This window comes from Schistocerca nitens, chromosome 2 (genome assembly GCF_023898315.1).
Source record: "Schistocerca nitens isolate TAMUIC-IGC-003100 chromosome 2, iqSchNite1.1, whole genome shotgun sequence".
Lineage (NCBI taxonomy): Eukaryota > Metazoa > Arthropoda > Insecta > Orthoptera > Acrididae > Schistocerca > Schistocerca nitens.
The window spans coordinates 999,405,858-999,429,802 of record NC_064615.1 but is presented as its reverse complement, the minus strand read 5'-3'; the positions used below and the strand labels follow the sequence as shown (position 1 = coordinate 999,429,802).

General features: G+C 42.1%; 1 protein-coding gene and 1 pseudogene across 1 annotated transcript in view; both read right to left on the bottom strand.

Moving 5' to 3' along the window:
- LOC126234756 (protein quiver-like) overlaps nt 1-23,945 on the bottom strand; it is a 62,996-nt gene that overhangs the window by 12,241 nt on the left and 26,810 nt on the right. The window contains exon 2 of the mRNA XM_049943505.1: nt 11,014-11,145. Within this exon, the coding sequence (XP_049799462.1) occupies nt 11,014-11,145 (132 nt within the window). The remainder of the gene's footprint in view (nt 1-11,013; nt 11,146-23,945) is intronic.
- LOC126238676 (5S ribosomal RNA) lies at nt 11,749-11,866 on the bottom strand (annotated as a pseudogene).

Here is a 23,945-nt window from a genome sequence, read left to right as displayed (position 1 = left end):
TCATTTTTGCCTTTTTCATCGATCGCGTAATCATTTACAAAACATACAAAACTCGTCACAGTACGAAAATTACACACAATGACTCTTTATAATCAACAATACCATTCACTCGAAATGTTTCCCAAAAAACACGATTAACGAACAATTGAAATAATTGCGCTAAATCGTCAACGCGTATACAAGACAACAATCAAATTCAGAGAAAAAAATACCATTATAAGAATGACAATTACCAAATCTACACATGCAAAATAGACTATAATTACTAAACTACAAATTACAATAACAATGCTACTGTCCACTATTTTTACAATCAGAAGAATTCCAAGGGACGATCCGAAGCAGTGGTCGCCACGTGCATGGGGGCTTAATAAAAATATTAATGCAAATAATTTTAATTTTTTTTTGCTTTAGTAGCTGTCTGTCCGATTACGAAGTCTCGTAAACGGTTGGCCCTGACTCGTATTATTACGCAATCTGACTGCATTGAACAATAACAAAGAATGAAATGGAAATTTTCATTAACACAATTAATTAATTAAGTCCCCAGCAACTATAAAAACCTACGAAACCAAAGCACAAGTGTAACTGTTCTGTGTGTGGAAGTATGACTCAACGTACGCATCTGGCACGGTTCTTCTTCAATAACACAAGAAATTTTAAATATCATTTATACTGAATTAATTAAAGAAAATAAAAATACCATAATTACTCAAGAAAACCAGAATTACACTCTAATACAAGAACACAAGCCAGATGCTTTGTTGACTGAACCTGTAATGACGCATTATTTAAAACATGGAAATAATGAAAAATAAATCAAGTTTCGTTACCTTCATATATTGACCAAAATCACTCTCATAATTACAATATATCTCCACACCGCCTCGCTATTACCACATCTGAACAAGAACTTTTCAGTATCACATCTCAGCAAGCACTGCCTACTAGCTCATCTCAACAAACACTCCTCACTACGACATCTCAGCACTGACTACCACGAGTTCTCCCAAAGCACTGCCCACTACGAGTTCTCAATAATCACTGCCAGTGGAGGCGGCGGAACAATGCTCTCTAGCGATCTCCGGCGCTGTGGCTCAGTGTAGCCACCTTTCAAGGGAATACCATCATATTTGGCATATGGCTGTGACGCATCTTACTGCATCTGCAGTAGCAATTTGACAAGAAGTCGGCACCTCAGTGACAAAACGAACTGTTACAAATAGGTTCAAATGGTTCAAATGGTTCTGAGCACTATGGGACTCAACTGCTGTGGTCATCAGTCCCCTAGAACTTAGAACTACTTAAACCTAACTAACCTAAGGACATCACACACATCCATGCCCGAGGCAGGATTCGAACCTGCGACCGTAGCAGTCGCACGGTTCCGGACTGCGCGCCTAGAACCGCGAGACCACCGCGGCCGGCTACAAATAGGTTACTCCAAGGAATGCTCCGAGCCAGCCACCCTGTAGTGTGCATTACACATGTCCCAAACCGCCGCCATTTACGGTTTCAATGGTGGCAAGCAAGAGCTCATTGGAGGGCAGGATGGGGATCTGTTTCGTTTTCTGATAAGAGCTGGTTCTGTCTCGCTGCCAGTGATACTCGTGTGTTCGTTGACAGGAGCTAATTCAGGAGCTGCAACCATCCTCTCTACATACTAGACACACTGCACCTGCACTTGGACTTTCAATCTGGTGATTCTACACGTCGTGCTGCCATTCTTAACAGCATTCCAGGGGACGTTTTCCAACAAGATAACTCTAGCCCACATACCGCTGTTGTAGCACAACATGCTCTACAGAGTGTCGACATGTCCCTTCGCCTGGTCGATCACCAGATCTGTCTCCAATAGAGCGCATATGGGACATTATCGGACGACAAATCAAGCGTCATCCTCAAACAGCGTTAACTGCCCCCGTACAGACCGACTAACAAGGGAACCTTCCCATCGCACCCCCCTCAGATTTAGTTATAAGCTGGCACAGTGGATAGGCCTTGAAAATCTGAACACAGATCAATCGAGAAAACAGGAAGAAGTTGTGTGGAACTATGAAAAAAATAAGCAAAATATACAAAGTGAGTAGTCCATGTGCAAGATAGGCAAAATCAAGGATATGGAGAGCTCAGGAGCGCCGTGGTACCGTGGGTAGCGTGAGCAGCTGCGGAGTGAGAGGTTCTTGGTTCAAGTCTTCCCTCGGGTGAAATAATTTTATTCTTTATTTTCGCAAAGTTGTGATCTGTCCGTTCGTTCATTGACGTCTCTGTTCACTGTAATAAGTTTAGTGTCTGTGTTTTGCGACCGCACCGCAAAACCGTGCGATGAGTAGACGAAAGGACGTGCCTCTCCAATGGTTGATCGCAAGATCATAGGTCAACCGATTCCTCGACAGGAAAACACGTCTGATATATTCTATACGAGACTGGTGACGGCATGTGCGTCACATGACAGGAAAATGTTGTCGACCCACCTAACTTGTACACTTGGCGAATGGGTAAAAAGATTCTTGTACCTTGCCCGATTTAGGTTTTCTTGTGGATGTGATAATCACTCCCAAAAAAGTGATGAAAACATAAGAGTTTGTCACATAAACTGCAACAAATGAATGTAACAGTTTCGCAGTCGCACAGTTTTCCTTCTGCTCTGTCAAAACATGTTTTTAACGTTTTCAATTTTTTCCGCGTGTAGACCGTCAAATCCTGCATTTGTCCAAGCAAATCTGAACATGTCCTGGAATTTTGGACAGCGAAGTTGATTTTGTGTAAGTGCTTGAACTTTGATAATTGTCTGAAAATAAAAAATTAAAATTTTCGCTGCCGGGATGACTTGAACCAAGGACCTCTCGTTCTGCAGTTGCTCACGCTAACCACGGAACCACGGCGTTCTTGAGTCAATATTCACATTTTATTGCATATGTTGCACATGGACTACTCAGTTTGTATATTTTGCTTATTTTTTTCATAGTTCCACACAACTTCTTCCTGTTTTCTCGATTGATCTGTGTACAGTTTTTCAAGGCCTATCCACTGTGCCAGCTTATAACTAAATCTGAGTGGGTGCGATGGGGAGGTTCCCTTATAAGTACAGCAGGCGTGGAACTCCATCTCACAAACTGACAGCCGGTGCCTGTACCACACAATACATACACGTCTGCGTGATTGCTTTGACGGTCTGGCGGTTACACCTGCTATTAATGTGCCAGCATTTCAAATTTTCAATGGCTTATCTCGCGCTTACATTAACCAGTGATCTTGCAATGTTAATCACTTATATGTGTTAACTAGACAAATTTATTCCCGAAATTTCATTACTGTACATTGATTATTTTTGGTGTTGCGATTCTTTTTCCCATCAGTATATTTAGGTGCAGCTTATGGACGACTTCTTACTAACAGTAAGAGACTTAGTCACACCCTTCAACTTCCCTATCCCCTACCCCCCATGACCCACCTCCCCCAAGACAACGTATAACCAGGAATGTCATTGCATTTTAGAGCTCAATTCTCTTTATTTATTTTTAACAATATATAGAGTTTCATTTTCGCATTTTGTTCGTCATTTAGACACAACACAGAGAAAAATACTCTGATAACGTTCATTTCCTTGCACTGGATGGCAAACTGCCGGCCGCGGTGGTCTAGCGGTTCTAGGCGCTCAGTCCGGAACCGCGCGACTGCTACGGTCGCAGGTTCGAATCCTGCCTCGGGCATGGATGTGTGTGATGTCCTTAGGTTAGTTAGGTTTAAGTAGTTCTACGTTCTAGGGGACTGATGACCACAGATGTTCAGTCCCATAGTGCTCAGAGGTATTTGAACCACTTTTTTTTTATGGCAAACTGATCATATTTCAAGCAGAGACCCATTACCAAAAATTCATGATTTGGATGGTATGGGACGTCGAAATTAGAAACGGTCCACGTATGGTATTAGCTAAACGAGCGCTCCGAAATATTTTGCCTAAATTCATTATATCTGGCAGTATTTCCTTAGTGCGTCTTGGGTGAATAGCTTTCCTTTTAGTGCGTGAATTTACTTTTGGTTCGATTATAACAAATGGTTCAAATGGCTCTGAGCACTATGGGACTTAACTTCTGAGGTCATCAGTCACCTAGAGCTTAGAACTACTTAAACCTAACTAACCTAAGGATATTACACACATCCATTCCCAAGCCAGGATTCGAACCTGCGACCGTAGCGATCGCGCGGTTCCAGATTGTAACGCCTAGAACCGCTCGGCCACTCCAGATTATAACAGTCAATTGTACTTTAATTTATTCTAGTGAAAGTGCATCCCCACCACGTATGCTGGGGCATATGGCGAAGGGGGTGGCGATTTCGACGCCCCTGTTGCTAAACATCGACAACAGCCGGTTGCCCAGCGGTTATATGAAGATTCTTCCCCTTTCAGGCATCTCCAGAAACTACGTTGGAGTCCCCGATGGATGGCGTCAGCTACTCGTTATCGGTCGTCAGGGGTGAATATGGAATATACCTTGATGAGAAGAAGATGTAGACGTCAGAACAGGACCCTCCAAGTTTCCTAGCACGAGAAATCCTTCACACTTTCTGCAGTGTCTGTAGGGATTCAGAGGTCTCCCATCCTTTACAGGCGTACAGATAGTGATCCGTACGTAGTTTACTTGGAAAGTTTGGATAAAAACATAGGCCGTCTTCATCCTATGACCTAGGGAAAATTTTCCACCTTTCCTTGCCTGAGCTAAGCAATGCTGTAATTTTCTGTAGGGAAACCAAAGCGAAGTTTGGATTTAGAAATCCAGAAAAGGCCAGTTCCTTCGTAAACAGCGAAGTATTAAAATCTAAAAATCTGGAATCTTACGTTCCTTCTTTCGTTGCTCACAAGTAGGGAGTAATAAGAAAAGATGTTAAAAGTCTTGAACAAGCAGAGATTTTGAAAGTCATACAGTCTATATTTTCCGTTATAGGCGTTCGAAGTATTGCTACGCATTATGTAAGGGATAGTAAATAATAAAGAATCAACCTACAGAGCTGCTTGTTGACCTTCGAGCCTCAAATTTTACAGCGTGCTATATTTGTCCGTGGACACGGATGTCCTGTAGATTCTTATGTGTCAACTGCCAGGCAGTGCTTTATATGCCTCCGATATGGGCATATCAGCAAACAATTGTTGGTCTGAGATAAAATGAAGCAAATGTAGTGGGCTACATTCAGTAGAATCCCACACTTCGTCTCTCACTCTTTGTGCTCGCTGTGGCGGTCAACACCCATCCACGGGTCAATCCTGTCCTACATATCATAGACGGCGAAGAGCTCTGGAACTAGGAACGTCTAATAACACAGACTTAGGGGTTGCACTGAACATTACCAGTGCCCAACCTTGGCTTCCGTCACAGAGGGACAACATATCCACCCGGTGCCGATCTTTTCTGCTCAAACAAACAACAGCACGCCAAATTACCAAAACAAAGAACACATCCCGCCAAGCATACAAGGTTATTAAAACGCAAATGGGATCGTTGCTAAACATGTTAATGAGGCTCTTCAGACAAACACTGCTCTGTTGACATGCAGAAGTAAGAGAACGCCGTGATGTAAATGAGTGATCTTACTATCGAAAGCTGCTATACCTCAAGCAACATGCAGTCACTCCTCTAAGTCAGAAACCCTATCTGCTTGGTGCCAACAAGGTAACAATCTTTCCAGTCCAATTGAACAGTGTCGTGTTTGATTGTGATCCGTCGTTTGATTGTGATCCGTCGATCACCACGTGTGTCTGCACATTCGAACAATGCAGGAGTCACATCTGCGTGCGGCCGGCCGGCGTGCAGAAGATCGGACAGGTGTGAGCGACCTTGTTGCAATGATGACAGACGCCTCGACCGACGATTCACCGTGCTTTTGTTCACTGTCAGGTCTCCGGGGATATTCTGCAGTCGCCTATGAGTATCTGCGATGTTCCACTTTCCCCCCATAAGAAACTCAACTACAGCTATCTACTTGGAACGCAAATCCGTTACAGACGCCACGCATCGAAACTTCATGAAACTATAGGGGCTGAAATGGGAATATTCCACGACGTCCCACAACAAACTTCGCGTTTTTCCATTCGATAGCGGCCAAGAAGAAAAAAATTATTGCATTGCTTATTGAACGTCCTTCGAATTATTATTATTATTAATAATATCATTAGTGGCAGTGATCAGACACGAAGTATTGGCGAACTGAAATCTTCCAACTGCTGACAGTATTGAAATAAGGAGCCCAGCAATCAAATTATCTGCAAACAGTAGGAGGAAGTATAGTGCGTACATTTCAATTTGGTTGATCTTAAATGTGGGTGAAGGGTGTAGGTGAAGCAAGTGTCGCTAGGGAGAGCAGTGGTGCAAAGGAAACATTTTTTGTTTGCTCTCAAAGTATCTGAGAAGGAGCTGTTCGTAGCACTCACTAAGAAATGCTTCATCCTTCTAGAGCAGAAAGCTTTTAGAAATAAGTAGTACCAACAGTCTCAAAGACTCATTACTTCATAGTGTAATAAAAGTCGTACAAAACTAAATATCATTTATCTCTCGTCATTTTAAAAATGAAAAATTTCAAAGAAAATTCTTTTTCATTATAAATTTTAGTTAGGTGCCAATGATGATTATGGTGGTGGGAGGGGTAGGAGCAGGAGAGGGGGGGAGGGGGGGGGCAAGAGCTAATATCTGATAGTCATTTGTATTTTCAATTTTTCGATGGGTGCTCATGGCGTACATGTTTAACTTGAATCTAAAAGTTAGGAGCCTGCCGTCTTGCACGACACGCAGCGCACCAGAGACGACAACTGCAATTCTGTGAATCGGGTGGTCTTTGTGCTGTATCTGCACTGAAGAGGATGACGTATAAAGTTGTGTGACAGCTGCAGTGCTATTACCGCTTTTCATGTAATGCCGATTTCTAATATAACTGTATAAATACAGTGTTCAAACAAGTTTCAAATTGTTTTTACGCTTTTAAGTTTTATCATACAAAATATATTACGTTCTTTTGTCACGTGCGAAACGAGCTAATCTTTAGCTTTTACAAATTACGTTTACGATTTACTTTAAATACACAGGTTGCGCCACACTTTAGAAAAGTATGAAAGGTATTCTACTTCACATCGTTTAATACACACTGCGGTGACAAAAGTCATGGGATAGCGAAAAGCATATATACAGATGGCGGTAATATCGCGTAGACAGGGTATAAAAGAGCAGTGCAGCTGTCGTTTGTACCCACGTGAGTCATGTGAAAAGTTTTCCGACGTCATTACTGTTGCTTAACGGGAATTAACAGACTTTGAGTGCGGAATGGCATTTAGAGCTAGACGAATAGGACGTTCCATTTCGGAAATCGCTAGGGTATTAGGTCTTCCGAGATCCATAGTGTCAGGTGTGTTCCGAGAGTACCAAATTTCAGGCATTACCTTTCGCCATGGACTCAGGTTGGCAACAAGGCACTGTAGAAGCTGGTGATTGTTCCACAATGCTGTGGGCTGTGTTTACATGGAATGGACACGGCCCTCTTGTCCAGCTGAACCGATCGTTGACTGACAATGGTTATCTTCGGTTATTTGGGGACCAGTTGCAGCCTTTTATGGACATTAGATTTCTGAACAACGATGGAACTCTTATGGATGACAATGCGCCATGTCACCGGGACTCAGGAGTTCGCGATTAGTTTGAAGGACATTCTGGACAGTTCGAGTGCACGATTTGGCCACCCAGATTGCGCGTCATGAATCTCATCGAACATTTATGGGACTTAATAGAGAGGTCAGTTCGTGCACAAAATACTGCACTGGCAGTAGTTTCGAAATTATGGACTACTTTGGAGGCATCATGGCTCAGTAATTCTGCAGGGGATTACCGATGACTTGTTGAGTCCATGCCACGTCGAGTTGCTACAATGTGTCGGGAAAAAGGAGGTCCAACACGATATTATGAATATATCCCATCACTTTTGCCACCTCAGTGTACATATAGTAAACAAACACTTTCACTTGTCTGGAACTGAGAGTTTACTGGCCCAACTAGCTCCTGTGACTGCAAAATTTACTGATCCATAAACCTCCCTACCCCCTGAATCATTGCCCTTGCCATGGTGGGGAGGCTTGCATGCCTCAACGCTACAGAATATAGATAGCTGTGCCATAAGTGCAGCTACAGCGGAGGGGTATCTGTTGGGAGACCAGACGAACGTATGGTTCCCGAAGAGGGCAGCAGCCTATTCGGTAGTTGCTAGGGGCGACGTCTGGATGATTGACCGATCTGACTTTGTAACTTAAACCAGCATGACTTTGCTGTGCTAGTAACGTGAATGGCTAAAAGCAAGGTGAAACTACATCCGTTATTTTTCCCGATAGAATGCAGCTTTACTGCATGGTTAAACGATGATGCCTTCCTCTTGAGTAAGATTTCCGGAGGTAAAATTATCCAGTCGGGTCTACTTAGGTGGATGTCGTCACCACGGAAGACAAAACTGGCAATCTGCGGGTCGGAACTTGGAATATTAGGTCGCATAATCTGACAGAGAGGTTAGGAGATTTAAAAAGGAAAACTGATAGGTTTGAAGTTAGGTGTAATGTGTATCAGTGAAGTTCTGTGGCAGGATGAACATACTTCAGAGAGGGAAAGCTTTTACGGAACTTGTACAGAAACCAGATGGCATTGATAAGAGTCGAGAGGCATGAAAAGCTGTGGCCGAGAAGGGAGTGAGACGTGCTTGTAGCCTATCCCCAGTGTTATTGAGTCTGTACACTGAGAAAACAATAAAGAGAACCAAAGAAAATTTTTGTGAGCGTATTACAGTTCACGGGAAGGAAATAAAAACTCTGAAGTTTTCCAGTGACATTGTAATTCTGTCAGTCAGCTAAGGACTAGGAAGAGCAGTTGAACGGGATGGACAGTATCTTTAAAGAAGGTGTAAGTGGGCTGCTTCTGTGTTGGCAACGCTGTGTAGCGCTTTGCATTGGAGCTCTGACTGCGCTTTCTTTGTAAGAGATTCTGTGGCTAGTCGGACTCGTTGTTGGAAGTTAATCGCCAGTACTGTGGGGCAGTTGGAGGTGAACAGCCAGCAGTGGTGGAAGTACTGTGGGGCAGTTGGAAGTGAACAGCCAGCGGTGATGGATGTTAGGTGTGAGAAGTTAGCATTGATGGAGGGTGGAGGTCTGAAGTGTTAGCGTAGGCTAACGATCTGTACATGTTCGACTTGGAGACTGAATATTATTCATGATTGTATACCTTTGTACTAGATGTCAATGACGATTTATATTCGTGTTTGAACTGGATGTCGCATTATTAAGGTACAAAAAAATACATTATTTAGTTTGAAACAAAATATTTCATTTGCTAACCACATGCCTATTAGTAGTTAGTGGCTTTATTAGTTAGGCCGGCCGGAGTGGCCGTGCGGTTCTAGGCGCTACAGTCTGGAACCGCGTGACTGCTACGGTCGCAGGTTCGAATCCTGCCTCGGGCATGGAGGTGTGTGATGTCCTTAGGTTAGTTAGGTTTAAGTAGTTCTAAGTTCTGGGGGACTGATGACCACAGCAGTTAAGTCCCATAGTGCTCAGAGCCATTTTTTTAGTAGTTAGAATCTTTTATTTAGCTGCATTGCAGTAGTTCGCGTAATGAAGATTTTAGTGAGGTAAGTGCTTAATGAAATGTATAGGTTATTGTTAAGATTTCTTTTTAGTCGGAGCCATTCTTTTGAATTAATTATTTGAAGTCAGGTTGTAATTTTTTTTGAGCAGTCAGATTGCGTTGCGCTAGAATATTGTGGGTCAGTGTTGACATGATAAGAAAAAGTAAAGAGAAAGTATGCTCAGTACGTCCAGTTTTACTGAGCTGTTTCAGAATCAAACAATGTAGAAGTTTCATCATCTCAGTCATTCTGCAATTTAAGTAGAGACACAGTCATTTCAATAAAGAAGTTCAAAGGCTATAAGATTAACTTCAACAAAAGCAAAACAAGAGTGATGGAATGTAGTCAAATTAAATCAGGCGATGCTGAGAGGATTAGATTAGGAAACGAGACAATAAAAGGAGAAAATGGGTATTGCTGTAACTGACCTGGCCGAAATACAGGAGATGTAAAATGTAGACTGCCAATGGCAAGAAAAGTGTTTCTGAAGAAGAGAAATTTGTTAACATCGAATATAGATTTGAAGTGTTAGGAAGGCTTTTCTGAAAGTACTTGCATCGATTGTAGCTATGTATGGAAGTGAAACATGAACGATACCCAGTTCAGACAGGAAGAAAATCTTTTCAGATGTGGTGCTAGAGAGCAATGCTCAAGATTAGATCGGTAGAACATGTCACATAGGAGGAGGTACTGAATACGACTGGAGAGAAATGAAATTGTGGAATAACGTGACCAAAAGAAGAGATCGAATGACAGGACACATTATGAGACATGAAAGAATCACAAATTTGGTATTGGAAGAAAGTGCTGGTGATTTGGAAATAGGACAAGAGATGAATGTAGTAATCAGGTTCAAAAGGATGTGGGTTGCAGTAGCTGTTTGGAGATGAAGAGGCTTGCACAGGGCAGAGTAGTGTGGAGAGCTGGACCAAACAACTCGTCGCATTAAAGACTACAATAACAACAAAAATTTTTCCATAAATATGCATTTTTTGCTCTTGCTGCTGTAGTTTTTAGGTAAATTTATCACTTTCTTCCCACATGTAATGTCTACTTTCTTGTCTCATAACTGTGTTGATACGTTTTTATTATATCTTCTAATTTTTAGCTCTGATTAAGGCCGTAAAGCCAAAACCAGTTACCAGTTTTAATGCAGTAACATGTACCCAAGATGTAATTCTAATTGTAATCCGATTCATAGGGTATCGGTCTCCTCAGCAGCTCCAAATGGGCTTATTTCGTGTCATTCTTAAGGATTTTATTACAATAAGCATCCCACGCCACTATTTCCTCTATAGTAAGAACACTCCTCTGATCGGCGTAGAACGTGCACATGATATGTTGTAGAGCAATTCGAAGGAATCTCACCTGTGGAGTTTTTCTTGACACAGAACCCATCCTCGACTGGGCAGGTCACCAGCAGGTCCTCAGGATCGCTGAAGGGATCTCCACAGCGAGGATCCTCTGCGGAATCGCATACGTAGCACTTAATGGCGTCAACTGAAACAGATAAGGAGCTGACTGGGTGGTTGCGCTTGGTGGAAGTGATTTACCATTGAATTCTTCCAGCTTGCTGTTTATCACTGAATGACTGCGTTGTGTGAATGACTCTGATGAATATTCCTCAAGAACAGCGTTTTCTATATGTCATTGTGGGAGGAAGGGATGGAGAGTGTGGAACCGAGTACTGCCAGTAAGACTACGGCTCTTCAAAAACACAAAGAGCTTTAAATTCACGTCCAACCGAAAGATAAACATCAGAAATATCATACGCCCTCACTGCATGAAACACTGGTAAAATGTTTGGAATTTATCCCCGAAGACGGGCACAGGGTTTGGTTATAAGGAATCGCTACATACCTCACTTTGCATACTACTAAACTAAACTAAACTAAACTCCTCCTGAACAGGCCATGAAGGCCCAAAGGTACCAACCGGCCGCCGCGTCATCCTCAGACCATAGGCGTCACTGGATGCGGATATGGAGGGGCATGTGGTCAGCACACCGCTCTCCCGGCCGTATGTCAGATTACGGACCGCAGCCGCTACTTCTCAATCAAGTAGCTCCTCAGTTTGCCTCACAAGAGCTGAGTGCACTCCGCTTGCCAACAGCGCTCGGCAGACCGGATGGTCACCCATCCAAGTGCCAACCCAGCCCGACAGCGCTTAACTTCGGTGATCTGATGGCAACCGGTGTTACCACTGCGGCAAGGCCGTTGGCCCCTACTTTGTACACTACGTAGTGCTGAAAGTATCACAAACTATAGAGGCCCTAGACACTTGGATCGAGCGCAACCGCTTATAAGGGAACTGATATCAATCGCACGACACAGCGCCGTACTTATCTAAACACTTCTAAGCTGAAACCATGATTTCGAAAATTTTGTGATGCCTATCCTTTAGAAAACAGCATTTTAGGACAATATCCAAATAAAAATCTGTAAATAAGAACTACTTAACTGAAAAGATTTAGGTAAACCTTTTATGATTTAATGAGTTAATATTATTAAGATACTCAAGACTATTTATTAACATCGCTATAAACAACCCTATTTTAAAAAAGTTGAGATTCTCGTCCACACAAAAAATTACCTATTGTAACTGGGAACAAACATGTTTTTTATGCAAATGCTAAATAACAAATGCAAGGTGTCAATCAAGCAAATTTTATCATCTTTTAATTGAAATACGATACTTCTCCAAATAATCAGCCTCAAAATGAACGGCTTAAACCAATCTTATTCGCTAATTGCTCTGCACCTACACTTCAACCAATGAAGCTATTTGCACTGAAGCGCCAAAGAAACTGTTATAGGCACGAGTATTTAAATACAGAGCTATGTAAACTGGCAGAAGACGGCGCTGCGGACAATAAGTGTCTGGCGCAGTTGTTAGATCGGTTCCTGCTGCTACAATCGGACGTTATCAAGATATAAGAGAGTTTGAAGCTGGTGCTACAGTCGACGGTCGAGCGGTGGGACACAGCATCTCGGAGGTAGAGATGAAGTGGGGATTTCCCCGTACGACTATTTCACCAGTGTACCGTGAATGTCAGGAATCAGGTAAAACATCAAATCTCCCACATCGCTGCGGACGGAAAAAGATGCTGCAAGAACGGGACCAACGACCAGTGCTGGGCCGTCAACAAGTATCAGCGTGCGCAACATTCAACTAAACATCATCGATATGGGCTTTCGGAGCCGAAGACGCACTAATGTACCCTTGATGACTGCATGACATAAAGCTTTACGCCTCGCCTGGGCCCATCAGCACCGACATTGGACTGTTGACGACTGGAAACATTTTGCCTGGTCGGAAGACTCTCGTTTGAAATTTTGGACGTGTACGGGTATGGAGACAACCTTATGAATCCATGGACCCTGCATTTCAGCCGGGGTCTCTTCAAACTGGCGGAGGTTCAGTAATGGTGTGGACGTGTGTTGTTGGAGTGATACGGGACCTCTGACACGTCTACATACGGCTCTGACAGGTGACAAGTACATAAGCATCCTGTCTAGTCACCTGCATCCATTGATGTTCATTGTGCACTCCGACGGACTTGGGCAATTCCAGCAGGACAATGTGACACCCCACACGTCCACACGTCCAGAATTGCTGCAGAGTGGCTCCAGGAACACTCTTCTGAGTTTAAACACTTCCGCTGGTCACCATACTCGCCCAGACATGAACATTATTGAACATATCTGGGATGCTTTGCAACGTTCTGTTCTGAAGAGATCTCCATCTCTTGTACTCTTACGGATTTATGGACAGCCCTGCAGCATTCATGGTGTCAGTTCCCTCCAACACGACACCAGACATTAGTCGAGCCCATGCCACGTCGTGTAGCGGCAGTTCTGCGTGCTTGCGGAAACCCTACACTATATTAGGCAGGTGTACCAGTTTCTTTGGCTCTTCGGTGTATAACGTCTTCACAACTTAGTTGTCTTAAAATATCACTTTCCATACTGCGCAACGCTAAAATGTTAAACCGGTCCTCTAGCATGGAGGTTTGAATCCTGTTTGTGAACGAGATTTTCCCTCTTCTATTAACGAAATACCGATGCTGCTAACATTCGTCGTCTGATTTACTGTCTATGGTTCTGAAGTGGATTTTTACTATCTTTCTATACAGATCCCGTATACCAAACAAAATTCACATAAATCTTTTTTGCTTTGTTTTTGAAAACATAGAGAGAATAGTATAGGTGTACCACTCTTTTTGCAATCTTCTACGTAGTCTCTATAAATACATGCAATAGTTCTCCCTTTCGCAGGACGTGTGCACTCATAGATAATGACTCTCAATGCGAAGGGCTGATTTAATGCTCGCGCGCATGTTATTTTTAATACTGTCTTCAACTGAAACATGAATAGTCTATTTACCCCAAAGATCCTCTAGTAAAAATCCATCTTTAACTTTATTCGAAGTTAGTAGAAACCGTTCGTCATACAATATCCAAGGTACACATAAAAATGTTTACAGATTGTCAGTCGATGTCCATTCTCTTCGAAATAGAATGCGTGTTTCAGCTATCTCTCTTTCTTCGGATGCTTACACTGAGGTTCTATTTCGACATAACGACGTACGATGTTTTCAAGTTTCGTAGACAAATCCCTTGTCTTCCAGTAATTTGAAAATATCCATCATATGTCATCTTTAGTGAATTTAGTAGTACAATTTTGAGAACAGTTTTGAGATAACGACTTAGTGCTCCTAGACAATTTTTTGTTCTGCTTGTAAAGAGAAACACTTTTGCCCGAATTACTTTTTTTTTATTTTTTATTTTTTTTTCAGTGCTTCCATTAGGAGCGATGAATTGTTTTTCGTTTTTCCTTGGCTGTTTGCATTATTTTTGACTGCTAGGTTTTCTTCATTGCTAGTACTACACAAGAATCATTTTTTTGAATCCCCGTAATTGCCTCCCATTCCCACACATGGCTCAAAGATGCCTGTAACCTATCACTTTAATGGTGAAAAAGCATGACACCCTGCACACTCGGGATTGGCCACGGTTCAAAAGACAAGGTGTCGAGCCATAGCTGAGATGTTTATGTGAATTGTAAGATGGGTTAATGACTTCACATTGGCACCAAATTGCACCACAATTGGCGCCCTAGCGACTGAGGTCAGAACCGCGACACCCAGTGATGAATCACGTGGCTGTTCTTATGGGTGGCCGAGGAAAACATTTCAGGCCCACCGCCGCTCAGAGTCGACAGGGGGTCGCATAAAGGGCGTCAGTGAAACCAACTCTTCGCCTGGGACATTGATTCCCACACATTTCGCTGCAGGAAACGACGGTTCGTGGTGCTATGAGCAACAAGACGACGTTCTTCACAAAGTTCGACACAGCTGCCACTCCCTGGGCCTTTCAATCCTTCTCTAAGGCAATGGTGGAACTGCAACCCCACTGAACTTGATCTGACCATTTTGGAGAGTAGAGCGACCGCAGGTTTTCTCTGCTGTATAGTTTGTAGTCAGTAGGGACTGTTACAAACCATCCATCGAAATGTGAACGTGATCCGAAGCAGCAAAGAGTTCCTATGTTTTTTTTACCTCTACATCTACATAGATACTGTGCAAGCCACCGTACGCCTCGTGGCGGAGGTTACCCTGTACCTCTACGAGGGGCGTTTGAAAAGTCCGTACAAAAATAAAATCTACTTACGTGTTTGGCGTAAACCTTTTTTATTTATCGAAATAGTCTCCTTTTACACATACGCTTCGTCCAGTGCTGTTCTAATTCGTTGATACCTTCCGAATAATAGGAACTGTCCATGTCTGCAAAATACCTATTAATTGCTACAATCACCTCCTCGTTTGAATAAAATCTTTGTCCCGCCAGCCATTTCTTCAAATTGGGGAACACATAGTAGTCCGAGGGAGCCAACTCTGAAGAATAGTGGGGATGTGAAACGAGTTGGAATCCTGTTTCCATTAATTTTGCGACCACAACTACTGAGGTGTGTGCTGGTGCATTGTCGTGATGGAAAAGGTCACTTTTGCGGTCCAGTCGCCGGCGATTTCTTGCAGCTCGGTTTTCAAACGATCCAATAATGGTGAATAATATGCACCTCTAATAGTTTTACCCTTTCCCAGATAATCTATGAGGATTATCCCTTGCGAATCCCAAAAGACAGTAGCCATAACCTTTCCGGCCGAAGGAATGGTCTTCGCCTTTTTTGGTGCAGATTCTCCCTTGGTAACCCATTGTTTAGATTGTCGTTTCGTTTCAGGAGGATTATAATGTATCCATGTTTCACCCTCAGTGTCGAAACGACGCTTAAATTCCTGTGGATTCTTGTTGAACAACTGCAAACGATTTTTGCAAAACTTTACACGATTCCGTTTTTGGTAAAGCGTGAGCAATCGCGGAACCCATCTTGCGGATAGCTTTCTCATGTCCAAATGTTTATGCAAAATATTATGTGCACGTTTATAGGAGATGCCCACAGCACTATCAATCTCACGCACCTTAACTCTCATGTCATCCATCACCATATCATGGATTTTATCAATGATTTCTGGAATAGTAACCTCCACAGGCCGTCCAGAACGTTCAGCATCACTTGTGCCCATATGGCGACGCCGAAAAGTTTGAAACCTCTTATAAACTGTTCTAATCTAAGGTGCAGAGCGATGTTGTCGCCAGTGGTCGGCGGAAGGTGCACGTGCCCGTCGACCTGGGACCGGACCGCAGCGACGCACGGATGCACGCCAAGACCGTAGGATCCTACGCAGTGCCGTAGGGGACCGCACCGCCACTTCCCAGCAAATTAGGGACACTGTTGCTCCTGGGGTATCGGCGAGGACCATTCGCAACCGTCTCCATGAAGCTGGGCTACGGTCCCGCACACCGTTAGGCCGTCTTCCGCTCACGCCCCAACATCGTGCAGCCCGCCTCCAGTGGTGTCGCGACAGGCGTGAATGGAGGGACGAATGGAGACGTGTCGTCTTCAGCGATGAGAGTCGCTTCTGCCTTGGTGCCAATGATGGTCGTATGCGTGTTTGGCGCCGTGCAGGTGAGCGCCACAATCAGGACTGCATACGACCGAGGCACACAGGGCCAACACCCGGCATCATGGTGTGGGGAGCGATCTCCTACACTGGCCGTACACCACTGGTGATCGTCGAGGGGACACTGAATAGTGCACGGTACATCCAAACCGTCATCGAACCCATCGTTCTACCATTCCTAGACCGGCAAGGGAACTTGCTGTTCCAACAGGACAATGCACGTCCGCATGTATCCCGTGCCACCCAACGTGCTCTAGAAGGTGTAAGTCAACTACCCTGGCCAGCAAGATCTCCGGATCTGTCCCCCATTGAGCATGTTTGGGACTGGATTAAGCGTCGTCTCACGCGGTCTGCACGTCCAGCACGAACGCTGGTCCAACTGAGGCGCCAGGTGGAAATGGCATGGCAAGCCGTTCCACAGGACTACATCCAGCATCTCTACGATCGTCTCCATGGGAGAATAGCAGCCTGCATTGCTGCGAAAGGTGGATATACACTGTACTAGTGCCGACATTGTGCATGCTCTGTTGCCTGTGTCTATGTGCCTGTGGTTCTGTCAGTGTGATCATGTGATGTATCTGACCCCAGGAATGTGTCAATAAAGTTTCCCCTTCCTGGGACAATGAATTCACGGTGTTCTTATTTCAATTTCCAGGAGTGTATGTTGGCGGCAGTAGAATCTTTCATTGGTCAGCTTCAAATGCCACTTCTCTAAATTTTCTCAGTAATGTTTCTCGAAAACAACGTCGCCGTCCCTCCACGGATTTCCATTTGAGTTCCCGAAGCATCTCCGTTAACACTTACGTGTTGTTCGAACCTATCGGTAACAAGTCTAACAGCCCGCCGCTGAATTGCTTCGATATCTTCCTTCAATCAGTCCTCGTACGGATCCCAAACACTTGAGCAGTACTCAAGAACAGGGTTGCGCTATCGTGCTATATGCTGCCTTCTTTATAGACGAACCAGAATTTCGCAAAATTGTTCCAAGAAACCGAGGTCGACCAATCGCCTTCCCTACCACAGTTCCCACATGCTCGTTCCACCCCATATAGCTTTGCAACGTTACGCCCAGATATTTAAACGACTTGATTGTGCCAAGCAGGACACTAGTAATAACGTATCCGAACATTACAGTTTGATTTTCCTAGTCATCCGCAATAACTTATAGTTTTCCACATGTAGAACTACCTGCCATTATCCCACATTTTTTACTTCCTCCTATGCCATGTCATAGAAGGAAAGCAACATTAACATGCGTGTGAATAAAACGAGAAAGGGTCCCTGTAAGACACCCCGTTCAGGAACACCCCTCGTTGTCTCCCAGTTACCTTAGTTGAGCTAAGCCTGAATGTAGACAAACACCACCTGAGGGTTGCCGAAGGGATTGCCTAACTCTCTGGCGCTAGATTAGCAATGAGGCTGAGTGTGTGGCGAAGTTTCTGAGAGGTAGATTCACGCTTTCAATACTTTTCAGTGGAATTTTCAGAGAAACATTTCCATCACTGTTAAAGAGGTAATAGTTATCACTGTTTGCTTCGAAGCACATTTTTCCATTTGAGCTTTTGACTACAAGAGGAAACAGTGAAAAATCTTTTCTCAAAAAGACTGCAAGTATTGAGCATATTCGTAATTGTTCAGCAGCCAAATATTCCCACTGTCAGACTACTTCTTGAAATTAAAGCAAACACGCTTGCTAGAACTTTCCTTCATGGTTTCATCTATTTCTTTCATCTTAAGCATTCGCTCTGGTTCTGTTTGGTCTTCAGTGTTTTGTGCCTTGGCTGTTAAAACTATTTTTTGACCTCTCCCAGTGAGGACTAGGATTGTTAATATCGTAATTTTAACTTCTAAAATATCAAAAAAGAAAAATAAAGAAGTAAAAGGAAATTATGTCTATAGTGTATATCATACTTTTCTGTGCAGTGGAAATTTACTTAACAAAGTAATATTAACGAGCAACATTACATACCACAATAACGTAAACGGGCAAAATTACAAATCAAAATACCGCAAACGACCAAAAGCACGAATCAAAATTAAACAGAAAAGTAATGCTACTTTACATAATAGTTTAGGCAAATAATGTGACAAGTACAAAATGAGTTGCCTAGTATTGTGATAAGTAGAAAATGCTATGGGAAACAAGCAACGAAAAAATTCAAAAAGTCAATCTACTGATCCTGCACTATCCATCTTTTTTCTCCAACACAGTACTGTTACAGCAGCCATCTCTCTGCAGTTCTGCACGCTAGGATTATCGCAATACTAAATTCGTTGTTTCTTTTCTTCCACATTAGTAGTAACGGCGTGTGATATTCTGGTTGTATCAACAAAGAAAGATGTGAAGCAGTTCGAGGAAACCGAAGTTGTTTATCAGCGCAGGAAGTTATTATTATGAACAGTGACAAGGAGAGCTGATTGCAGCCTTTCTATGCACATGTCAGAGTAGTAGTAAAGAACATCTATCGTTCGAATTACTGAGATACTTTAGCGTCGGTACAGAACTGGTAGCTGTTTGTTTTCATACAACGATCGCAAGTGTAACAACAGTCGTCTGAATCATTCAAGGGTAGTAAAGGTAAAATAAACAGATTTAGCAGACAACTGATTTGTTTGGAAATGTATTATATTCTTGATTAAATTCAGGTTAGAGAATTATCTTTTTCCACTGTTGTGATCATACAGCACAGACAAGCACATTTTTCTGGTGATGCTGATAGTATTATAATAAATCCCATTAGAGAGAAAACAACATAAGAGTTTGTTAATGTTGTTTTTCAAAATATTATTAAGTGGTTTTAAGAAAAGCGTAATTTCCAGGCAGCGGTTGGAGCAGTAGAAAGAGTACAGAACTGAAATCCGAGGGTTGTGGGCTTGACTCACTATGACGACATTTCTTTTTATTAATTTTTTATTTTCCACTTTTACGTTATTTACATTGGAAATAAACCGAAATAATGCTCAATATGCAGTATTTATTAATATGTTCGTACAAGGCATGAAAAGGAATTTTTAACTGATGTGAGGAAGCCCTATATGCACAGTAAATTTCTTCCGTTAATTGACTCTTTTGGGGTGAACAAACCAACAATTATACGACGAGAATAAAAAATGGTTCAAATGGCTCTGAGCACTATGGGACTCAACTGCAGAGGTCATTAGTCCCCTAGAACTTAGAACTCGTTAAACGTAACTAACCTAAGGACATCACAAACATCCATGCCCGAGGCAGGATTCGAACCTGCGACCGTAGCGGTCTTGCGGTTCCAGACTGCAGCGCCTTTAACCGCACGGCCACTTCGGCCGGCCGACGAGAATATTCAAGGTGAAGATAGACTGACATCGTGCAACATTAACCTGATTCTCGAAAATGCACTCCGCTAGCGCAATCTTGCGAGGACTACTTTAATTTTCAGATAAACGTTTCAAAACTGCTCTTACGTCACTGAGAGAGAAAAAGAAATCACACTCAGGGGAGACTGCATCAGAATACATCATCAGCTATCCTCACGGATACTTTGCGAAATAAAGCGTTACTCGTAGTTTGCTGCCAAACTGCTCGATTAGAGAAAAACTTTTACGAATGTAGGCCCGGTCTGCTTTTGTATAGAAACTTTAGAACAACTATGTGATTGTAAAAATGCGGCGTTTATAAAGCGAGTAAGACGACTAGAAAATTACTGTTTTCTTGTTTTTGCAATGAATATCACCCCGATTCGTGTAAATCATCAACTGTAAAATAAGAACAGTATCTAATTTTATATAGTAAGTCCTCGTGTCCACCTTACAATCCCTTCCTGCAAACTTATTTGCAATGTTTAATTTTCTTTTGCCTTTTCCTTTCATGCCTTTTATGAAAATATTAATAAACACAATATACTGAGCATCATTTAGGTTATTTGTAATGTTAACAACGTGAACATTGAAAATAATAAAGAAGTATTGTTTGCACAATAGCGAACAGTTAGAATAATATGTCATGAAGACTTGTTCAAGGTGTTAGTCTTTGTAACTGTACCATCAAAAACAGATTCGATAGTGAAATTCGTCGTAAATAATCGATCACAATTTGAGAAGAAGTTTTGACAATATCTAAAAGACTATAGAAAAAATACCTTATTAACCTTTATTGAATACTAACTGACAAGCTCGGCACATCCTGGGTATTCATTTCGCCAATTTTCTGCTACAAACGAAAAAAAAAAAACTGAGTTGGGTCTGTAGTGAAGTAACGAAAAAATTTCATGTTCATGTATTCTTCAAAACACCTTTTCAATTTTGAAATAGTCGTACAGAGAAATAAGAATAATGTACAAATGTGTAAGAAAAATTTTCAAATCAATAAGCATGAAACCGGAAGTTTCTGTACGCTGGGCACAGCTAGTTCGAGTGTCTACATGAAGATTTTGTAAACGTCTCTTTGGTAACTTCTTTTCATAGCTCTATAGACGGCCATCGTTACCGCCTACTGCCATCTGCGTTACCTACTTTTACCCCAACCTATGTGGTATGACCTTATATTGCACAGTGATGACTTACATCAAACATAATTTAAGCCATAAAAAATAAGTCCTCAAAGTTCATATATTTTGTTTGTATCCTGTTTATCTTGCACTTAAATATATTTGAAGTAACGAAAATGAAAACCATCATTGTTACCCGCTTTCTCCTTAACTAAGTGATTGTACCCTAACTTCCCTTCAAAAAGTATTCTGTTGAATTTCTGGTAGACTATAATTGAAACAGTTTTGGACACTGTCGATCTGAATGAATTTCTATGTATTATAATTAGAAACAACTAAAAGTGGAACAATCACACAGAGAATACTACTGCAGGCAAGACAAACCAAAAACTTCATCTTAGTATCAGAACATTTAAATTATGCAGAAAATCCACTGAGAAATTGGTGACACTACGCTTGTCCGTCATGATCTAGAATATTACTACATAGTATGAAATCCTTATTAGATAGAATTGACAGAAGAACACAGAAATTTTTTTTAATACGGTCACAACGTTTTCTTGTTAGCACATCTTCGTGTTTCATGTAGATTGTAAATGAGATGGGATCTCAATCATTAAATCACAATCGTTTTTCATTGCAGCGAAATATTTTCAAAAATTGCAGTCAACGTCTTTCTCCTTTGAATGACAACGTGTGTTGTCGCTTCCCACCTGCTGTGGGAGGAATGACTATCATGGTAAAGTAAGAGAAATCAGAGCTCTCACGAAAGGATTTATGCATTTCTTTTTCCCATTGTGGTTTTCGATATGGAACCATAGAGATATAGTTTGGAAGTTGTGTCTTGCACTTAAGTTCGAGTTGCAGAGTAATCATGTAGATATAGGTGTAGAAATATGACGTTTTGCAGAGTAACCATATAGACCTAGATGTAAGAAGATGACGTTATTCTCTCGGAACCTTGTTAAGTAGATTTAGACAATAATTGCAGAACAATTAATGGAAGCAATTACTTCTATAAAATATCAGGGAGCAAGAGCCCAAACCAGTTCAAAATGGGACGACCACATAAAGCTAATACCTGGTAAGCCAGATGCCAGACTGAGATTCTTTAGGGGGATCCTTTTGAAATGAAGTCTACACACAAAGGGGGTAGCTTACAAAACTCTTGTTCGACCAATACTTGAATATTGCTCGTCATGGGGTTGGTGACCCTCCAGCTTTGATGTGGTTCTTAGGCGGTTTCCCTCATCCGACAAGGTAAATACCGGGCTGGTATCCAAGTCCCCCCCCTCAGTTGTATGACACTCAGAAACATTAAGAAAACGTTCTCATTCTTGAACATGGAATTTACTCTGCACGCAGATGATAGGGTGCACATACTCCGTCCTGGAGGATGAACAAGAGGCTGATGACTATAGATGTTTGATCTCTTCAAGCCCATAATAATCATCATAACCGGTAGGAGAGGCTACAGTTAGGTGTCGTGTATCACGGAGCAGTTTACTGTTAAAATTCCGAGAGCGCACGTTTCTAGAAGAGTCAAGCAGTTTATGTATATCACCTATTTATACCTCGTGAAAAGACTACAAAGGTTGTAAGTAGGCTGTTTAGGTTTTTATATTAGTAACGCCACGTAGCACTCTGTATGAAAATCACTGGCTGTGCTGCGTGCAGTCTGTGGCTGGTTTGCATTCTTGTTGGCCATTGTAGTGTTGGGCAGCTGGATGTTAACAGCGCGTAGCGTTGCGCAGTTGGAGGTGAGCCACCAGCAGTGGTGGATGTGGGGAGAGAGATGGCAGAATTTTGAGAGCGGATGATCTGGACAGAGACAGTAAATTTGTAAGACTGGATGTCATGAACTTATATATATGTTATGACTTTTGAACACTATTAAGGTAAATACATTGTTTGTTCTTTATCAAAATCTTTCATTTGCTAACTATGCCTATCAGTAGTTAGTGCCTTCAGCAGTTTGAATCTTTTATTTAGCTGGCAGTAGTGGCGCTCGCTGTATTGGAGTAGTTCGAGTAACGAAGATTTTTGTGAGCTAAGTGATTTAGTGATTTGTGAAAGGTATAGTTTAACGTTAGTCAGAGCCATTCTTTTGTAGGGATTATTGAAAGTCAGACTGCGTTGCACCAAAAAATATTGTGTGTCAGCTTAAGCACAGTCATGTATAATTTTTCTAAGGGGATGTTACATATGGCGACCATGCCAGGATACCTCACTGGAATCTTCCGATTTTTTCTTGTAGTTTGTGTAATTAGTGCAGCCTTTGTTTATTGCTAGCACGTAATTGTAGAGAGAATTTCCTTTGTAGTTGTAGTTTTTCATTCTTGTATAGTAAAACAGTTGTGGCATGCATGTAGATTTGCACCAAGTATTTCGCAGCTGCGCTTACAGTTAACGAGATATTATCTTCAATGTTATGTTAATGTGTTTTCTTATTTTGCTCTTCAAATTGTGCTTTTCTGTGTTGTCGTGTGAAATATTGTGACAATAATGGCGTGTGAAAAACGTAATACTAGGCTCCAAAGTAAACTGAGACATGACAGTGAAGACGAAAGCAGTGTGTTAGCGCCGCCGAGTAATGAATTATCTAATGTTCAAAGTGGTAATTTGGTAATTGTGCACAGGGCAATGGAGCGGGCTGCAAATAATGGTGTAGGCAGTGAAACAATTAGTGAACAGGGATGCATTATCGATCGATCAGTCGGCAACAGCTTGCCTCAGGTATCCGAAATGACAGGACACAATCTTGCAAATACTGTAGATTCAGCTTTTGCGTCCTCACCGTTTTCTCAAATAAGTCA